The 22063-nt window shown below is 32.6% G+C and overlaps 1 protein-coding gene across 5 annotated transcripts; it reads right to left on the reverse strand.

Moving 5' to 3' along the window:
• Positions 1 to 618: 618 nt before the first annotated feature.
• On the reverse strand, positions 619 to 21856 carry LOC113516139 (enhancer of split malpha protein-like). 5 transcript variants are annotated; one of them, XR_008253595.1, is made up of 5 exons: positions 16191 to 16390; positions 13819 to 14043; positions 11393 to 11532; positions 5851 to 5977; positions 5046 to 5282 (listed from the first exon to the last, which is right to left on the reverse strand). XR_008253595.1 is itself a non-coding variant. In XM_052901021.1 (3 exons), the coding sequence occupies exon 3, from the start codon at positions 1467 to 1469 to the stop codon at positions 993 to 995; it is 477 nt and encodes a 158-aa protein (XP_052756981.1). In that variant the 5' UTR covers positions 1470 to 2115; positions 13819 to 14043; positions 21833 to 21856; the 3' UTR covers positions 619 to 992. The 5 variants fall into 5 exon arrangements, 1 of the variants encoding a protein (XP_052756981.1); XR_008253593.1 differs by lacking the exon at positions 11393 to 11532 and having other exon boundaries at positions 16191 to 16369; XM_052901021.1 differs by lacking the exons at positions 5046 to 5282; positions 5851 to 5977; positions 11393 to 11532; positions 16191 to 16390 and adding exons at positions 619 to 2115; positions 21833 to 21856.
• Positions 21857 to 22063: the final 207 nt, after the last annotated feature.

The raw sequence follows: 22063 nt of genomic DNA on the forward strand, positions 1-22063 counted from the left end.
TATGAAGGCATATATGTATTTTATGATATGCAACCTTGACTGATGATTCATATTATTATAAAAGTAACTGTACAATTGATTAATTGGTATGAGTACGGGTAAATTGTTACCGTCATGGTGGTAAATCACGCTGTGATTAAAGAAAATACAATTATCTATTAAATATTTAGCTATCAACTAACATAAAATCAATTTGAATTTATAAATAAAAACAAGAGGCACCAAAAAGCGCGGCAATTTAAAAAACGCATCCATTAAAAACCCAGTAGCGAGGTCCGCCTCGGGGTCTGCACGTGCGCACTCGCACAAAATGTTGCTCGCCCAGTATAGAAGCCAGCAAAGCAAGACCGACCGGACTCGGCGCCTATAACCACTTTTCTTATAAGTATAGTGGCTCGCGCCGGGCACGTCGTTGACTTGACATCTTGTTTGACCACTTTTTGAATATCAGAATAAGTCTCTGATACCACTATAGCCTCAGTAACAACCTCATCAAATTGACATTGTATGCCAATGATTATTCTATTATCACTCCCTGTCCAGTTCACTTAAACTGGATGGTATTATTCTGTATGAGGGAATTAATTGTGTTTGAGATCATTAAGTGAAAGAAAGTAATACAATTAATCATCATTTTATTTTTATTTCATCTCATTTAAATGACCAAAAGCAGTCAACTTACAATATAAATAAATTATTAACCCTAAACAATTAAAGCTCAGATAAGGAAGATCACAATAAGCTCGACATACCTAACGTTATTAATTTATACAATACAAAAATGTTTAAAAATATCACAACGCTTTCGAAATACAGTTAAAGCTTTCGAGGAATTATCACGAGTATTGAGCGAAGCTAACTCTAACTTAACCCTATATGGCACCTTGAACTATTTAAATTAAAGCTAAGATCACAGACGGTTGCAGAAACCAACGGAGCGAGCACTGGTTTCTTTCAAAGGAAGACACTGATTTTCGTTGTCTTGTTTTGATTTAGGCTTGAACCCAGCGATCTTGCATTATCGGATATTGCTGCTCCGGCGTCTGGCACTCGGTATAACAGTGAGCTTCGGCAAAGTCAGCTTCGGGTTTTGAGACTGTCGTCCAGAAGAAAGTACCGGCTTCGGTCCTTACGAAATGAACTGGCACGTAGAAGTTTTCAGGGGTCACTGGCATAATGTCGCATGTAGAATCTTCATTGTATACGAGAAAAGCGGCACCAGATTGGCACGCTTCAACTTCAGCATAGATTTTGCGCTCGAGCCTCTCGTTGCTCAAGTTCTGCTCATCTTCGTAGCACGTGTCGCACGCTTTGGCGGGAACTCGTTTTGTTGTCTTCTTAATAATTTTCATCAAAGGCTTCAAGAGTGCTTTGAAGCCACTGTTCTTCATCTTGTCACTATTGTATTTGTTCTCGTTCATCGAATTGTTTGTGGCGATGATGTATTCGTTATTAGCGTAGTAAGACATTTTGGAAATAAAGTATATTTGGAGAGAGCGTGTGTCGCTAGTGAGATCACAGGCGGGTATGTGGGGCTGCCATAACCGGCCGGGTTATTTATACCCGGCGCGCCGCCCCCGACACAAAAGCACCTTGTACATGAAAAGCTCCCTTCGTTTGTGTGGGTGTATCAAGTGGTTTATTCGAAATTCACGTTATGGTTTTTATAACAAGACTTTCAAAGTTTATGGTACCTATGGTTTTGTTTTTATGTTGTTACGAAATTTTGTTTCAGTAAAAGGTCAATTTGCAATGGAAAAAATTGGGCTGTACGGGAATTTAAAACTATTGTACGAAATAAGTTTTGGTATTGTAAGATTGCACTAAATTAATATTATATAACTTGATAAGTAATTATAAAACAATTTTGTTGTATTTATTGTGTGTTTGGATTATTATGTATGGTTTATACTATTGTTTTAATATTATCATTTACATAAATGATTTTTATTATTTTATCACATTTGTATTTCCTTAGGTAAAACTACTTACTGATCTAGTCGGAACATTATTTTTAATCAAGTGTTATTTTCTTAATATTTTGTTTCTATCTTAACTATAGATAAACTCCATATTTCCATGAGAAAATGGTCCACGTGCCATCCACACGCCCATCTGTGGGCAAACAACACATGTTGTATCATTAGCCCTTCGTCGTACTCGAACAATGCGATTGTTATCGCCCCGTCGGGGTCACTAAGTCATGGGGTGACTTCGACCCTTCCCGTGCCATGACCCGGGGCCAGCCACGCGTGAGACGTGTGACTGCTGCACTAAATTAAGTGTGGAGTACCCTTAATAGATAAGGTAATTTAGTGTACAATCTTGTTTATAATAGTATACTAATTAGTATTTTATAAGTATTTTTCCTACATGGAAAATATGTAGTTTTTAATAACTTGGAAATTTTTATCCATCATTAAGATATCATATTATTGTTCTGTGTCTAGATAATGTGACAGCTTTATCTACATATCTAGCGGTATTTAAATTATTCAAGTGGGTGTTTATTAGCATTTTGTTTACAAAAAGTACTATCAAATATAAAATGCCACCTACACACAAAATATTCGAGTCATACCGGTCCAAACATGTTAGATTTTTTCTTCATGTGTCCAAAGAGAGTATTACAAAAAATAAAGTTTAAAAAGAAATCAGTGTAGCGGTGATAGTGGTTGCTCAGCCAATGGGGTGCGCGCGCGCCGGCAGGTGTCGCGATCCGAAGGCTCTCGCACACATAACATGCCAGTATAAATATACGACCGCTGAACACGTGCATTCGAAGGGGATGAATATAGATACAGTACAGTTCAAGGAGCGAGACGGCGGATATTTTTTATTGATATGAATAGATTCACGACTCCCTCATATCCGAAATAGGGTAACGCAAAGGCTAATTTGGTTATTGAAAATTGAGGGGTTGTTCGTGGGAATGCTCTTCGCTGCTAGGTTCCCAGGGTTGCTCGCACATTGAGTTTTTTTAGGTGACGCGAGATTCGGAACAGCGACAGATGGCAAGCGGTCGATCGTTCCCGTTTTGCTTTGTTATAATAAATCGTATGAGGTTTTGGAATTAAACATTCCATTTTGATGGCTCAACGCATTTGAGGGTGGCGAGGGGATGAAGATGTAAACAAGTGTAAAAGGGGTCAGTGGAACTCGGCCGACTATATAATTAAATGTCTATTAGAGTCGTTTTAAGATTATTAGAAGAGATTGTTAGGGGTTGAATTGGGCTTTTTTTGTAATTACAGCAATCAGAGTATTGCGTGGGATGATTTTTAGAAAGTAGCCCCAAATCGTAAATCAAGATGAAGGGTGGTTTGTATAAATGACTTCCAGAATTAACTATTATAATTTTATGTTCATAGGAATGAATTATGTAGATCTTGATACAAACTGTGCTTACATAAAGATAACTGTGCATAACAATGTTTAATTTTTTTATTAGCAATCTAAACTACATGCAATATAAAATATCAATGATATTATTGTGTCTCTAATATATATCCCATTTATTAGTTGTAGACCCATATCAAAAATTATTTTAGCGAACCTTGACCATAAAATGTTTTTTCTTTTCAGCCTCGCCTACCATAAAGTCTTCCCACGGTTTGAAGATGCAAAAACCATCTATGACAATGGACAGTCAAAAGAATGAGATGCTACATTTTGCGTCATATTTAAAAAGCGAAAAAGTGAAGTATTATTTGGCCCCATGGCGTGACAAGTGTGGGATTGCCGAAGTTTGTGGGGTACAATCGAACCCCACCATTGTGTTTTGTCTGTGACTGCACTTGTCGCGTTTACCTTCCGAGGGGAGCCTGGGTCAAATTGTTTATTTTTTTTTTGTAAATGTCACGGTTATTTATTACATTATAGAAAGATTTAGTTTTTATTGAATCTCGATATTTTAATAGCGTTTTATAAATTTAAAGCTAATAGCAGTATTATACATGAACTAGTAGTAACTACTAATGACAGAACAAGTATTTAAATGACTTATAATAATACTAACCTATAAGAAGATTTAATTATCTTAGCTATTATGGGCTGTTTGTGTTTGATAGATATGTGAAATATGCAATACAATATTTTTTTATTCATGATTGTTTTTGTGACATATCTAGTAGGGTATATATGTTACTGTAAAAACCCGAACATTGGCAAATTTAAGTTTAACTAGGAAATCTTAGAATTTGCTAAAATGATGTGGCAAATATGTATAAGGAAACAAATAAAAAAGCCATTTTTTGGATTTCACCAAATTAGATAGAAAGGTAGTCAATACTACGCACTAAATATGTTTAAATATTATGTCTGTAAGTGTTAAAACCCAAATTACAGTAAATATAAAATTTTCTATATTTACATCAGAAACATGATAGTAGGTAAATGTTAAAAATAGATATTATATCTAGTCACGTAATTAATGACTGATTGTTTGATTATTACATACTTAAAGCAAATATTTATTTAATAAAAAATGCGTTCTCCAAATACAATTTATTTACTTGTAGAAATTTATATTTTTTAGTATGATTATATTTTTACTTCTATACATGTAATTATTAATTTAAATAAATATTTTTCACTTCATATTATTTAATTTCATTCTGCGCTGTATTATGTGATTTTTCTAAATTATGTTTTATAAACTCATAAGTTTAAATAAACTCTCAACAACCTTTGTAATGTGAGTGTGGGAATTTCAGTTAGAAGATGAGTTAACTAAAAGACCGAGGGTGGAAAATAAAAGGCCATATACATATAAATCACCCCTAATCGCCTCTATTGTTGGCGTACACTTGTTGCATCACCAAAGTGTACGGCTTCAAATAATGCCAACATTTTAAAAATGTATATTTTTAAATATTTTCAACTTTATGGCCTTAGACACAAGAGAGATAAAAGTCATATTGTAAGTTTTACAACGGCAGTTAATACAATTGAGTGTGTCAAGAATTCGTGGGGGAGTTAGGGGTTGTTGCACAATTAACTGAGTCGCAGGTAAACTAATTTGAAATGAAAAAAAAGTCAGGTGATTTTGCATTTTATATAGACTGTATATTTATGTATTTTTTACAATATGTGAATGAATAAAATGAATACGTATTATATTAAAAATGTGTTATTATTTCCTCGGTATTGTGTCTATCACTTATCAATAATTCATTTGTATTTATTTAAATATAATGGATGATTTGTGTCATATTATTAGATATATTGTTATACCAAATATATTGCGCAACCCCAACAAAGATGCTGGTCTGATTATGAACCTGGAAAGCGGGCATACAAATTTTATAATAAAATAAAGCTATTATATAGTACTATTGAATTTTTTATATGCAACTTAGAATAGCAAACAAACTGACAGTCCACCTAATTGGAAAGTGGTAACCTTCGCTTATAGATATGAGCAGTACCATGGACACAACAGAGTATACTGTTTCGCACATGATACCTCCTATGCGTTGCTATTCCTGAGAACTCAGGTGTTATTCCTCTGTACCTTGTAAATTCCCTGCCATATCCCACCCTTCAAACCGAAACACAACCATGCAAACACAACTGCTTCACAGTAGAAACAAGAATGGAACAGAGGTGCCCAAGCAAACGATTTTTGTACAAAGTCTCCCTTTGGCTTTGGAGATGTTTTAAGAGGGATGCTGCTGCCTATTCCTCGTTCTCCCTTAGTCCTGTCCTCTTACGACACCCACGGAAAAGGAAGGGGTGGCTCATTCTATGCCGGGACCGCACAGTATTTTTGGTTGATAGATAATAATCAGAGTCTAACTATACAGCTTGAAGAATATTAGTCTTTTATGCAATTTGGAACCTGTCTACCTGATGAAAAGTAATATCCTTCGCCATAATTGACATATTACTGGTTACAATGTGATTCTTTTGCTACCCTTCATGAATTACCATTCTTCATGACTAAGATGTTAGTTCTTCTTCCAAGATTAATAGTCTGAAATGGAGACCAATCAATAATCTAAGACCCCCAATACTCAGTTAATCATAAATTCAATACGTATTAGAGCTTACTCTTTTTTTTTTAATAAAATTGTTCATAAAACATGCCTAACATTTTATGAAACATCATTATAATTAAAGATTGAAGGCTCGGTTGCATGAAGCGATTTTTTACCGTCATTAAAATTTCCAAACTACTTCGGTCCTAATGAAGCAGCTTTGAAAGGAGGAGGGAGGCGATAATCACCCTCCCTCCATTATGGACCTCTTGTTAATCTCTTGTTTTATTTTGAATAACTCGTTTCTGATGAGCCTGATGTAATGCTTAATAGCACAGGATATTAGGCTCGTTTATACCACGAGATGATTTAAAATTATTATGACTTATAATATTACATTTACTTATGTGTAAATTTTATAAGTTATTGGTACTTGTTAAAATTAGGAAGCAATAATATCTGGCATTTAAAATAGTTAATGCATAAATTGTCTCGTTTATCATTGAATTGAATATTTAAATATATTTTTCAAGATTATGTATATATAAGTGATGTGTGTATGTAAGTATATAATATGAAATGTGATAATACACATATCATATTGTATACATACATCACTTGCTTACTTATCAAATAAATAAAAAAATCTTACCGAAAGTTTCTATTTTATGGCAATATTTACGAAAAACTATATATACGTAATACGACTACGTAAATTAGTTATTTATGTAATGTCATGTTTGTTACATAACAAAAAATAACAAAAACGTTATTTTTAAATATTTTTATAAATACAATTTTCATTGTATAATGTATTCTGGGAACGAAAAAGTAAAAACATAAACCTATTTAGAAATTTTAATTATGGATTCGTCCCGCTTCGTTCGAATAGCCGTGTACTAAACTCGAAATTCTTTTTACTCTTTTACTATTGGTAATATATTATATAGTTTATTTGGATCTAAATCCTTGATGTTTTAAAATTTATTTCCACATTTCGTTTCGGTCTATTTGGATGGCATACTACCAGCTTCTTTTTATCATATTTATACATCTGTACACTAATATAGTAATCCTTTACACAAATACGACGCTATACTACTTTATAATATCTACAAATGGGGGGAAGGCATTGTTAGTAATGCAGGTTACCAGTCTCATTACTAGCAATATACTCTGTCAGGTCGACATCCACGTGGTCTTCCTGGAAACTGGAAGCCGAATTCCAAGTGTATTCATCACGATGGGCTAATGTGAATGTGAATGTGAAAGGGACTCCATTTTCCGCACTTAGCCTCTCATTTGGGTCATTGTGCGTATGAGTCGTGGCTAGTGCAGCCAACCTAGCTCCGTCCAGAAGCGCAGAAGCTTCCTGGGTTCTTCACAGGCCTCACGGAGCGACCTCACCGTTCCGAGGATTTCTAAACGTTGATGGGCCACAGCCTCACATTCCAGGATTACGTGAGCAGCCGTTTCTTCGACGTTGAAACAGCCTCGACATAGAGGGCTGTCTGTGGCTCCTATTGTGTATAGATGTTTGTTTAATGGACAATGACCCGTTATTGTCCCTATCATTGTTTTGAGGTTTTTTCTGTCTAGATGTAATAAACGTTTTGATAGTCGTTGATTCAACATAGGTACGGCCAATTTTGATTGTCTGCAATCAGTAGCCTGTATCCATCTTTGGTTTTGTATGTCAGAGGATCTTTGACGAATCCACATTCGAAATTGTGAGAATGGAAGAGGAAGGAGTGGATACGGGCCTACCACCCTCGTTCCTGAGCCTTTCCTAGCTAGTTCGTCTGCGGCATCGTTACCATAAGATCCACTGTGCCCTCTTATCCATTGGAGTGTATTCATCACGATGGGCTAACTGACCTGCCTTTTCATTCTCACCTATCATTCCTTACTGGTGCCCCACCAACTTATACTGTTAGCACAGCCGGGGCTACCATTCCATTATCACCCATTAAAAAAAATCTACACATAATATTTATTGAAGTATAATATAACAATCGCAACACATATTTTGTGATATATAAAATATTTTAAAGTTTCAATAAATACATTGTTATAAATATGGATAAATTTAGTAAATTATTACTAGTTTTTTTGTTCAATTATTGAAATAGCAATCAAGCTGTGTCGGTCCACGTGATGAAAAGCGGTAAACATGATTAAACATTACTGAGATGTCTTCTATCGTTGCTATTCTAGAAAAGAAAATAAAGATTTTATGCCATTGTATCCTGTAATTTTCTGATTTTTATATAAACCTGAATTAATGGTAGAAATAAATTCATTTAAACAAATAATAATATATACGTTACAATCACCTTAATAATTATTCAGTTTGCTTTTATTTTATTACAATTATTATTATCACAAAAATAGATAAGGTCTTATACTTATTTTTATACCTTATCCGAGTTGTAAGTATAATATATTTGTTATTTATATATATATTCATTTATTTAGATATGTAAATGTTAGTACTTATGTATATCAATATATTACTAGAACTGCATTCGAGTATTCTAACACTTCCCTGAAGTTGACTGGGAGGACTAATAAATAAATAAATAATTGTAGACTTAAAGATCCTATGACAATAGAAAAATAATTAATACCAAATGACTGTTTATTACATAAAATTATACAATTTCCTATAACAGAGATACGGTTTTCTCTATTACGCAATGTTTTATAAAAAAAAAGAATTCTTTTCCTGTAATATCAACGGTCCATATATTTTGAATGGCCTCTCATCCACAAGTTTAGAATTGTATCTGGTAAAGCTACAACAGATTACTAGTAATTAAATAATGGATTTCTTTGTAAATAGATAAAACTATAGAAAAACAAAACCACAAACGAACTGTTCGTGTTCTTCAAAGTGTACCGCGTCGATCCTCAGAAGCGTCTGTTAATTGCTGAGATCGCTCCATTTGAGCACCATTAGTACGCAACTAGTAATAAAACAGCCAATAAATAAATGGTTAAGTGCAACGGACGCGTAATTCAAGCAATTTGTGGGTGCTCTCAATATTGTGGTACAAGTATGAAATTTAGAGCGATTTTATCTAAACTAGTATTTTAAAGAGGAAAGATATGATTTTTTTATGTTTGTTTTCAATAGATTAATTCAAAAACTACTTAACCAATTTATAAAAATCATTCACCTATAGAAAACTACATTATCAAACAGTAATTTAGACTGTTTTTTATTTTCAAAAAACCGTGCGAAGTCTGCGCGTACCACTAGTACAAGAGCACGTTAAATAACAGACAACAGAACATGACATAATTTCTATATAAAAGAGAACTAAAATTCGGGATTTTTTACGATAAAAGTACCTGACAAATAATTTTTAATTGGTCTGTATCATGATCATGTAAATGACAAATAATTTCTACAGAGGATGGACTAAAGATTCGTTCAATATCATCACTTTAAGGATTAAGTTTCCACTACTGAATATAGGTATACTCTACACATAGATTGCTATAAGACTAAGTGCCTCGCATCAAAATATTATATGATTAATTTCATCTAGAGGATATTTTGAAAATTTATAAATTGAAATATATTTACAGATTTAACTAAAATAAGCAAAGTAGTAACATTTTTTCTAGATTTCGTTGCAAACGGCTCGTCATATGAAGATGATATAACAGATGGACGAATATCACGTATATTTGCCTAGCTTTTTAAATCTTTTTCATTTGAAATTGACTCTTCTGTCTTAGGTTGTTGTTTACTTGGGTTTTCTTCAGTGATGTTGATGACAGATTGCTAAGTCATTAGAGATTTCCTCAACACTTTAGACCTGGATCTTAAGTTAAGGACTTTTTTGGTAATATGATTACCTGGTTATCTTATAAAATGGCCATACTACCTCAGCTGTTCCTCAGTGAGCTAGTCTTGAATGGGATTACTTCTCAGTATAAATAATGAATTTGGGTTTTCTTGCTATTTTTTTTAGCTTAATATTCTTAATTATGTTACCTTATTTTACTATTATATTCTCTGGTCGCTTAACACTTATACCAGTATGCGCACGCGCTGTAGGTAATTGCGTCTAATAGTAATTCTGACTCGTGACTGTCGCGAGCCGGCCGTTACCCCCTCTAGTGCTCATGGGATCACTGTGCGACATTTGTTTACTTTAATATTGTTTATGTCGTTATAAAGCCATTATTATTGTTGGGTACTTATTCCTAATAATGTTTAATGTATGCTAATATTATAAACATACAAGATCCTAATATCTTAAATAAACGTCATATAATTTGCTATACTGTAGTATTTGAATGGAAAAGGGCACAAGCTAATTGCCAATTATACAATTATATTACATTATACAACGACATGATTTTGCGACAAGTATTTTGGAGGGAGTATTTATTATAAGATCTATATTTAAAAGAATATTTTTTATATCTACAGTACATGTAACATAAGATTTTGTTTTATGAATGCCTAGTCCCTATGTTCAATGATGTATGTTTGGCGGAAATAAGACGTTTGTAAGAAAAACATCTTTATTTATATAAGCTTGTTAATTTATTAGAAGTACCAGGTAATTCTTAGTTGATGCAGATAAAATCTTATTAACTGAACGAATCCTTTATGCGTTTGATAGCAGTTTCCTTAATAAGGATTGAAATGTTTTTCTAATTCTATTTGATATTGGCTCCAGTACGTCACGGTAAAAGACAGTTGACGGACATGATTCACTCTTGAACTCGTTGAAACTATTCGATTCATCTTTTTATTATTAAATATTCATACATCTATTAATTATTATAATTTTATAACTGAGTAGCTTTTTGCCCGCTACTTGGTACACGTGAATTTATCTTTAACGTCGGGGGCTAACGAGGAGGCAGCGGCGGGAGAGGGATTGTTAGTAATGGGGTCAAATAGTCCCATTACTAGCAATGTACACTGTCAGGCCGACCTCCACGTGGTTCTCCCTGGAAACCATCGAGGTCAATTCTAGTTGAATTCATCAGGATGGACTAACTGACTTACTTGCATCCTCATCTATCATCTTCCATTGGTGCCCCGCCAGAGTATACCGATAGCGTAGGCGGGGTTACCATATTATTATCACCCATTAAAACAACATTATTAAATTAAGCAAACATTATTATTTATTGTAATACTTAAAGCTATAATTTCATTATCCAATATAATCTTTAAATGATAAAATTATACTACATTTTACCTGCAACTAAAATCATCAACATAGTTGTGCCAATCCCATAACAAAATGCAGTTTACATACTAGATCTTTGACTGATGTATGGATAGGTGGATAAACGAATAGCCATACAGACAGGTAAATTCACATTTAGATTTATAATAGATATTAGTAAGAATAAATATTTATAGAAAAGACCACCTTTGGCTGTTCCGTGGGTGTCATAAGAGGTGACTAAGGTAGGATGAGGGATAGGCACCTTCCCTCTTAAAACATCTCCAAAGCCTAAACTGCAGTTGCCAATCTACCTGTCAAGCGTGGCAACTACTGGCAAAACTCCCCTAGAGGAAGGATTATGTTCAGCATTAGTTAAAAGCTGATATGATGAAGGATAAGTACTTACGTCGAGAAATGTTATTACTTGTTTGGTGCCTGACAGCCAACACGCCAGTTAATATCAATTATACAGTAATTGTTTAGTCAAACGCCGACTTTTTGTTCCAGTCGCTTCAATAAATTTAGAAGCAATTATGGTCATCAACCAGGGCGACTAATGCGCTCGTGGTGCAAGAAATAGATTCCATTTTAATTTAGTATAATTATTACAATCGGGATCTAGTAGTTATATGCCATTGTACCGCTGTACTCGGAGAAAAAAAATGGCAATTGCAAATAATTTAATATGTATATGCGTGCTACATGCTCATTATTAAGAAAAAGAGTAGGTACTTTTGAAGTATTAACATCCCTTTAAGGATTCATGTGTTACTAGCATTTACGCGTGATCCTATACATACGCGTGTCCAGTATATGATCACAGACCGGAACAAAAAGTCCCTATGTCTTTCATCATTTTAGTATAGCTACTTATACCAAATTTCATATTGATCGATTAATCTGTCAAGGCTTCTTAGCGGTATCAAACTTAATTTTGAGATCATCACATACACACTTCGATATAATATACATAAATATTTTTTTTTTAAAGACATGGTTGAAAAATTATTTGAGACTTCTATACTAAAATGACATCTAAACAAGTCGGTCGTGTCGTCTTAGTTAGGCGGTTCAGATTTTTTGAGCGATTTTTCTTTGGGAAAAATATTTGGTATAATACACTAAAAATAATAATAATGATCTTGCCTTGTACAGCAAAATGTAGCAGATAATCGGGTATCATATAATCTTAGGAAATTAACACTTCAATAAAGATTCTAATGCAATCTGGTAAAATATGGCCCCTTTTTATACGGTAAATTAACCCTATTCTTATGTTAACCGGCAATCAATCGGTTGAAAAGGGTTTAAAGATTAAGATTACTACAATTAACTACTACTGAGGTGTTCAGCGCATCAAGTGCACCTACTAAAAATAAATTGGATATATTTAGATACATAGAGCCCTAACCATGACCGTATCCAGTTTCTGACCCACCCAGGGGGGGGGGGGGTCAGTTTTGTGTCTATTGTGGAGCTTGTTTACTACTCTATGCACATTCTGTATAAATACTCCTTGTATACATCTCTTTGGTGCGTAATAAAGAGTTTGATATTATTATTATTATATCTACAAAAGAAAAAATAAATAAACTTTGCGAATCTGTGGTTTCGCTTGTTGAAGTAACTAACGTACTTATATGAGACAATTTTTACACTGTCGACTGATTATGATAGCTAGAGAGTTATAAATAAAAAATAGCATTATAGTCCTCAATCAATGCATCGCAGTTTGTTCTGCGATGTGGATGGGGCTGGCCATGTTTATAACCGACGGTTACTTTCCATGTAATCAATCTGCTTATTTGCTATTCTAAGTATCATTAAAAAGTTATTGTAGACCTAGAAAAACATTACGTTAATATTTAAAAATAGAATAAGTAGATAATGTAGATAATTATAATTACTTATAGGATTACTGGACGCATTATTCTCATTAAATATCACATGAGAAAAATCATTTGCATTACTTAATGCCTAATACTTAATGCCTACAAATTTAATTTAACGTACTTATATTGGAGAAAGCTACTGTTTGCCGCTTTTACTTACCGAGGCACCAACTTAACCTATACCCGAATTATTCAACATGATTAATTTGCTTTTTCACAATATCCAGCTTCTCGTTGTGCACTATAATCATGCGGTACTAAACGACGTTTTCGACTGCAAATTATATACCCTACCCTTTACTTCACATGAGATTTTAATACACCAACAAGGCTTAAAATTCTCGAATATAACACCTTTTTTCGCTAATGCAACGGCGGAACACCTCATTATAGATGATTGGCGTCGTTCAAGTTGATTTGTCTTAATGATGCTAAATTACTGTAGTAAAAAAAAGGCCCGCGCGGTGTGCTACAATTATGTTCGGAGACCATTTATAGAGAATTTCACTTATTGCCGACCATTAGTTCTACTATTTATTATGTTTACATCATCACAAGGTACATTTTTTTTATTTTATTTTAACTAAAAATATCAAATGTGCAAAATATTTTAAAATATTAATATTAAAAGTATAATATTAGCGTGTACCATTGGCTTAATTAAGCAGGCACCTATTTAATTAAACCAAATAACTAAATATATACTTATGAATAAGCAAACCGCTTAACTATACTTACTGGGGGGAAGTGTAAGAGAAGTTAGTAATGAAATGTAACTGGCCCATTACTAGCAATATACTCTAATAGGCCAACCTCCACGCGGTTCCTCCTGGAACCCATAGTGGTTAATTTTTGATGAATTCATCGGTGGACCACCTGACTTGTTTCATTTTCATCTATCATTTCTCACTGGTACCCAGGCGTATACCGATAGTGCAAACGGGGTTACCATTCTATCATCATCTATAAATATTAAAAAAACTACACTTATTATTACAAAAAAGAAAACACTAGCTTTTTAAAATATCAGGGACATAAATTATACTTTAAGTTATGACACTAATTAAATATATTGATTTACTTGTTCTACTATATTGATTTCGTCAACGATTTCAAGCGGAAACTTCTAATTTAATAATGCATGCATTAATTTTACAAATATAAGTCAAATTTGTGTTTTGCATGATTTAATAACTAATCTCATGCAACTAATTTCATCGTGTAAACATGATGTGAAACTAGTATCGCAAATGCTTTAATTTAAAGCTTTATTAGTAAAATGTAAATTTATGTTAAGAAATAAATATAAATAATCTACACACCAACTAAAACGAATCTAGTGTTGTGGACACCGTGCATGGTTTATTGCACCATGCATGAAATTACATAATTTCGTGATGTAATTTCTAATGTTAGGTTTCTTCGTTATTTGAAAATAATATTTTGAAAAAATATTTTCTCATTTGTTCAAGGGTATTATTGTGTTAATATTCAGAGAATAGAAAATGTGAATTCTGTATTATAGGTATTTATCATCATTATCACTAACTATCGTATCATTTAAATTTTATAATGATTAGTCTCACTTCATAACGTAATTTTAGAGAATAAGTATAAAATATACGGGATAATTTTCTACCTATATGGAGCTTAAATTACAATTTCTATTATATGGACGTGCAAAACACTAGTATTTCTTCCTAATTACGATTGATACATACCTATTATTTTTGAAAATAGAGAGAAATTTCATGTAAATACGCTGTTGCACTTATTTAATTTATATTGCACTGTGTTATTATACTTATTTTAATTTTAAACAAAGATTTCAAGAAATAATACTAATTTGCATCGCTATCATAATTAAGAGCCTGAACTCTGAGCGACTATGGTTAATGAAAAATGATAGAAAGTCAATGAGTGAAGATGGGACTTGCCTATGACATCAAATGTGTAAAATAGTATGGATATACTTTAAATTTTATATTTACAATTGGTTTCCACTCCCATTAAGCAATCACCTAAGAGTATAACTAAGAAACTTTCAACATGTATGGGAATATTAAAATGTATGGGAGGCCTTGTACAGACAGTTAAGTTAAGTTACTCAGTGTAAATTATTAGTTACACTGTAAGCTTATATTTTTATAATTAAACTGTACAGAAAAGGGTTCTAGTGCAATAAAATTAATAAACACATAATTAATTTTTTATCATGTCTCTAGTTCCATAATGTAATTGGCCACTATTTATTGTATATCTGCAGAGAAAGTACGTCGAAATTTGGAAACAAATTTAAACGTAGAGTCTATTATTTACGAGCTTTTAGCTAGCTACTTCGTACAAGTAGATTTTAGAAGTAGGAAAACTAATGAAATAGATTACTTCTAGATAGCATATTAAGATAAAACATACACCATATTTTAAATTAGACATTCAGAAACACAACCATGAAAACCACATCTAATTTGTGGCAACAGTTATTGCGTGATGCTGGAGCAAACATACAGACAGATGGACAGAAGGACGAAATTTGAAAAAACATTATTTTAGCATGTATTGATCTCCTTAAGACCTGCAGGGTCTATATATTACTACAGACATGATAAAAAATTAATAAACACATAATTATTTTTTTATCATGTCTGTAGTTCCATAATGTAATTGGCCACTATTTATTGCATATCTGCGGAGAAAGTACGTCGAAATTTGGAAACAAATTTAAACGAAGAATCTATTATTTACTAGCTTTTAGCTAGCTACTTCGTATAAGTAGATTTTAGAAGTAGAATAACTAATAAAATAGATTACTCCTAAATAGCATATTAAGATAAAATATATACCGTGTTTTAAATTTGACATTTAGGAACAAAACTTCATCTAATTTGTTGCAGTAGTTTTTGCGTGAAGATAGAGCAAACATACAGACAGATAGTCAGAAAGACAAAATTTTTAAAAACATTATTTTAGCAGCTATTGATTTAGTTAAGATCCTAAATATAACTTTTTCTAAATACCTCTTATGTACAGTCATCGTCTAGTTAAGATTTTATTATATTAGTAAGATATAGTTCGAGTAGTAAGTGTACATATTATAATATGTAACAAACCTCCATCTTAATATCAGTATAATTTTAAAATAAAAGTAACACGCATTCTTCGTTCGCTGTCACTGTGTGGCAAGTTTATCCGACATTAGTTATCCTTCGACAAACCAAATAAACCAAGAGACAAACCATTTGAGTAACAAAACCCCAAACCCACGCGGGGCGTAACATAAACTAAGGATGTTTTAGCGTTTTATCATGCCCCTAAATAATAGTGATAAAGTGCCAAATAAAAAAGATTCACAAAGATAAAATACTGTGCGTTCGTGGAGCAATTTTATCGTTCTGATAATAAAATATCGTTTAACACTACTATAAAACGGGGAAAGGGGGCTTATCTGAGATCAGTGTCGGCTTAAGGGCGCGGTGGTGCTGGGCGTGAAATATGCAAAGCTAGTTGTCTGGTAAGGCATCTTAATCTCCATAATTATTAAGATTTTACAAAAAATAAAACTTCAATTGTAATAAAATTTGTATGAAACAGGGAGTAAATTCTATCGATTGAAAAACAAATCATCAAAATCGATTAATACGAGTATGCAAAATAATAATTTAAGATTTTCTCTTTGAAGTCAATAGAAAATTGTTGAAATTTTATTAGCCAAGAAAAACTAATAATAGAAGCACTTCCAAGTAATTTTCAGTCATTGCCAAATGTTTAAATATTTGAAAAGAAACTGTCTTACACGTATATTAGTACGATTTATTAATATTCTTTATCGCACTAAAACATACAGTAATAGTAACAATTAGAAATATAAGCAAAAGTGAACTTATCTCTAATAGAAATCTTTTACAATCAATCTAATACAGTGGCATAGGAAGTAGTGAGTGGGCAGCAGTAGTGTAAAACAGAAATCTAAACAACAATAATAAATGTTTACATAATTTATAAATCATTATTTACAGGTTTATCGATAAATCGATTTAAAATTCTATACATTACAATTAAATACAAGTATTTGAAATATACAATACTAATACATATTTCATATAATCTAGCGATTAAAACTAAATTTTAGTCATTATTAGTCATTTAAAATATTGAAGTTATATCTAACTATGCGTGAAATTGCTGTGCGGTCCTGGCATACAATAGGCCACCCTTTCCTTTCCCGTGGGTGTCGTAAGAGTCGACTAAGGGAGGGCGAGGGATGAGCAGCAGCGTCTCTATTAAAACATCTCTAAAGCCTAACTGCAGTTGCTAATCCGCTTGCCAAGCGTAGCAACTACTGGCAAAATCCCCCAAGGGGAGGCTTATGTTCAGCAATAAGCAGTTAAAGGCTGATATATTGATGATGCGTAATACATACCTTAATACCTTTTTAATCCCCTATGGCCTTAATTCGCACATACAAATGGATGCTCAATGAAATGGAGTGACTTTGGGGAGGCGGTAGAATAGTCGAACTGGGTGCGTTCGACCATAATGTGTCTAGGGCTTACCACTCGCCTGTTATGTACTATATACTATTACATCGACTCTATATCTCTATCTATCGACTCTCATTTAGTTGCATTCTAAATGAACGGTAGATAAAATTATAAGAAATTACTTCAAAATGCTTATAAATAATATTTTTATTATTTTATTACAAAAATAAAATACAGTTCTTGATGAGATGCTTAACTTTTATGTAAAATAAAAAAAAATCTTATTCAAATACTTGTTAATGAATTTTAAATCGATTTATCGATAAACCTGTAAAAACAAAGAGTCATCATCGATCATCGAATCGGACCGTTGGCTCTTGGTAAACCGAAAACCGTGCTCCAAAATTACGGGCCTAAGAAAACAAGAAAACGAACTTTTTTTATTATTTCACGAAGATTTATTTAAGGGAGCGTAAAGATCTGTTTATGGTATGCGTCGGTAATTAAGGGGGCTCGCACACGTGCGCGCCCGCAAAAACGAAAACGAAAAAACTATACCTGTTCCTTTCTGGAGAGCGACAGGTCCGCTGACACGCTCTTCAGGGGGTAGACTTCTCAAACTTTACTAAACTATACTAGCAAAAAGGAATGTAATAAATATCTAATTGAAAAATAAATGTGTAAAAAACTAAAATGTATAAAAGTAATTGATATATTGTGTAATTCTTCAATGTATTAATCTTTAGTGTAATATAGTGCAGAAGTTATATGTAAGTATAAGATAAAAAACACAAAACAATTTGTCTATGAATTTTAATTAATTTATCTATCAATTTAGTTTTGATCTGGTCCATCCTGGTGTTCTTTATTCAAATCTGTTTAGATGTTTTAGTGTGATTAAGTAATAATCCATACCTATATCTTTATTGCCTTATTAATTATAATGGTAGAATGTACGGATACGTATCTAATTTTTGTTACAAGATATTTTCTTGGTATATTACAAAAGTTTCTTATCGTGATATAAGGTCAAAGGTTTGAGAACCTCTGCCAGCCTTCCTCCCTTAATGTTATCTTATTATAGCTAAAATGACTTTGGTGTTCAAGATAATAGTTGGTCCCGAGTTCTTCACCACCATTTTTTACCGGATTTTTTACTAATGTCGAGATAATTCTGCTTTTAGATATTCCGTGTTACATGATTTGATTTTGAATTCGTCGTTAGACGAGCTTTAGAAGGCATTTGTTATTTACTAATATTATTATAAGTAATAATGATATATTTGACACCAAGAAAGTAAATGAGTATGTTATAATTCTTATTATTAATATTTTATTGTTTTATTACTGTTTTGTTTTTTTTTCTATTTTAATTTTTAAATACAAATAAGGTTAAAATAATATAATAGTAGGTAATAAGATTTGAAAAAGTACATATTTACATTAATGTTTTTTTTTCACGAAAATTTGCCAGAGAAGTAGTTCTACTATATAAAAAAAAAATCGAAAACAGGAAACTAAACTGTCTTCTTATTGCTAACAATATGCCCTGTCAAATCTACCTGCACCCTCTGTTGGAAATCATCATTATTATTTCCTGATAAATTCATCACGAAGGACCAGTGGATTTGACTTCATCTTCACCTATTATCTCTTATTGGTATCCCATCAGTAACAACAGCGCAATTAAATAAATTAAAGTCAGAGCTCTAGAGCGCTTGGAGTTTTTTACTCAGACAGTGTAGTCTAGCTGCGTGATAAAATTTCAAATAAGGAATCGTGCAGAAAAACTGCAGTGAATGATAGTTTCACAAGAGAAACAATTGCATTTCTACAGGTACCAACTGAATGACGTAATCAATCAATATTATATTTTACTATTGTTTACAAATTCATGTCACAATCCATCATAATACAATGGAATGCCATTTAATATTACATTTAAAATACTGCCGCGTAGACGTCATAATAGGAACTTATAGCCATATTGCCCGGCATTCCTCAGGGAACTATCCCGGGACAATGTTATCGTGCTTTCGATCGACACGTGCGCCGAATGCTATCGCTTGTTTTTGTTTACAAATGCGTCAATTTAAAAGACAATGGACGCCAGGTAGGCATTCTAATCAATCGTAGTTTTCGGAATACATATTTTAATATTATGTGTACAATAGAATATAATTATTATAAATGCGAAAGTTTGTATGGATGGTTGGATGAATGAATGGATTGATATTTATTACCTCTTTTTATATATTTTTATTTATTTCACGCAAAAACTAATGGACGGATCGACATTTAACATGAGAGATCTTAATAAGACAAATATAATAAATTTTAGAATTTTTATCTAAATGTCTATTTTTTTTTATACCACTAAGGTAGCAAATAAGCATACTGTCTATCTGATTGTAAGCGGTTACCATAGGCTATGGACGTCTAAAGTACCAGGGTCATTAGGCGCGCGTTGCTGACCCTGAAGGAACCTCTTTACGGCTTTTTTAAAGAACCCCTTGCTGTAATCTCTTGGAATAACTTCGACAAAGAGCTCATTCCATAACCTGTTTGTTCCAGCATCACGCAAAAATTTCTAGATTAAATTCAAAGCAGTGTTCACAGTTGTATTCTTGAAGATCCAACTTAAAAATTGATTTATGGTTCATCTTTATACGTTGTCCAGAAGTCTATATTATTGGGTACTACTACCTACTTCTGAAATCCACGCATATGAAGTAGAGGGCAAAACACTAGTTTGTACTAAAACCATAGCAACACAAGTCAGTTTGTAGTTACGTGACCCAAAGCTTTCACATTTTTTAAAATTTGTATAAATCCTCTAGTTGCACTTTATTAGAAGAGTCGTTAAAATCACTAAATATTTAAAAACTAATGTTTTTGTTCGCACCCTCATTTCGATAATCCCGTATATCATCAACGAACAAGTTTGTCAGTTTGTCACTGTCGTTTTTGTTTGCTCGAGTTTAATACGAACGTGTCCACATAACCCCGGCTTCCTGTTACGTATCGATATATCATCCACCGCGGGGGAGGTTCGTGAGACGAATGATGACAGATACCTCTCGTGTTTAATTTCGTATGTATTGCGCCCACGCATCTAAAGCGGAGAATTATTCAAAAACATCCCACGTCTTCCCCATGATATAATGACTGATTAATTCTCACTTAAAATATTTTCCCCCTAAGGTTGTCTTAAAAAGATTACTTTTAGCAATAAGACTGTCGTGCTGTATTTATACAAAAAGCTGTTGTATCATTACATTTATTAATTGGCTTGCTTATTCCCTATATTGTATAATGCAAATAAAGTATACCTACTCATTCATTGGTTAAAAAACTAGGACTCATCATTTATTTCTTTTTGGAATTTTTATCTTTTTTTTTTATTTTAAACTTTCGCCATTTTTCATTTCCACCGTTAACTTTTTCAGTAAGGAGTTCCATTACCTTATGTCTTATCACAATATTCAAGGACACTTACATTATTCCCTCCTTATCTTATCAAAACAAGTTATAGCTTTCTACTAACGCATTTATAAAGAAACTAAATGTACTTAATGATTTTGTTTTGAAATTTCTCTTATAATAGTTTGTTGTGTATTTTATTAGTCGATTTTTACAACATTTTGGGGATAAAAATAGAAAGAAGAGAGAATAGCGACATATTACATTCTTACACCATCACCATACAGATTAGATAGAGAATTTATTTTATTAAATGTCAATTTCTAATCGGCGTGTTGGTTACCACATCGTAATGGGACCACGGGTGCTTTTCTTAATCTATGATCACAATGAAAACAGATGCATAGATTAGCTTTTTTTTTTACATTGATTTTCACCATATTAGAAACTCTCAGCTTGTTTACCAAGTAATATATATACATTATTGTGTGTATTACATCTCTATATATATTTAAAAATAACAGATTTTTTTTATCATGTCTCGGATCAAACTATTTATAAATACTCCTCTCCATTCAAAGGTTGCCTGGAAGAGACCGCTTTTAGCGATAAGGCCGCCTATTGTTTTCTCAGTGTGAACGTTTTTTGTAATTGTTTGTATCTATAATAGGTTTACTACTGTAATCTTTTGGAGGAAACAACAAAGAGTCTATATATGTATGGAATAGAAAAAATATTAACTCAACTTTTTTTCTAGACTACTGTTAATTTACAGAAATATTCGTAGGTTATTATTTATTTCGAATGAAACACCGAAATGACTCGAGCTATCCGTGATAATTACTTACACATCAACATCCTCAATATATCTTCTCTAAGGACCGAAACACACCACACTTTTTTTTATTTATCTTTAATCTGGTGTTGGTTACGTTGACGAGGGGGTAGGCAGATCTCATCAGCTATTACCTTGTTATCTGATCACAGTCTGGTTTGTCGACGACTTACCATTAGACGTTTTATCCGTGCATCTCAGGAGTAATTTCTGAATCACTGAACTGTATAGAACTTGTATTTGG

This window comes from Galleria mellonella, unplaced genomic scaffold (assembly GCF_026898425.1).
Source record: "Galleria mellonella isolate WM207_F2 unplaced genomic scaffold, CSIRO_AGI_GalMel_v1 utg74, whole genome shotgun sequence".
NCBI lineage: Eukaryota > Metazoa > Arthropoda > Insecta > Lepidoptera > Pyralidae > Galleria > Galleria mellonella.

Coding starts and splice junctions, on each gene's coding strand:
- LOC113516139 (XM_052901021.1), bottom strand. CDS start 1,469: ATGTCTTACTACGCTAATAACGAATACATCATCGCCACAAACAATTCG.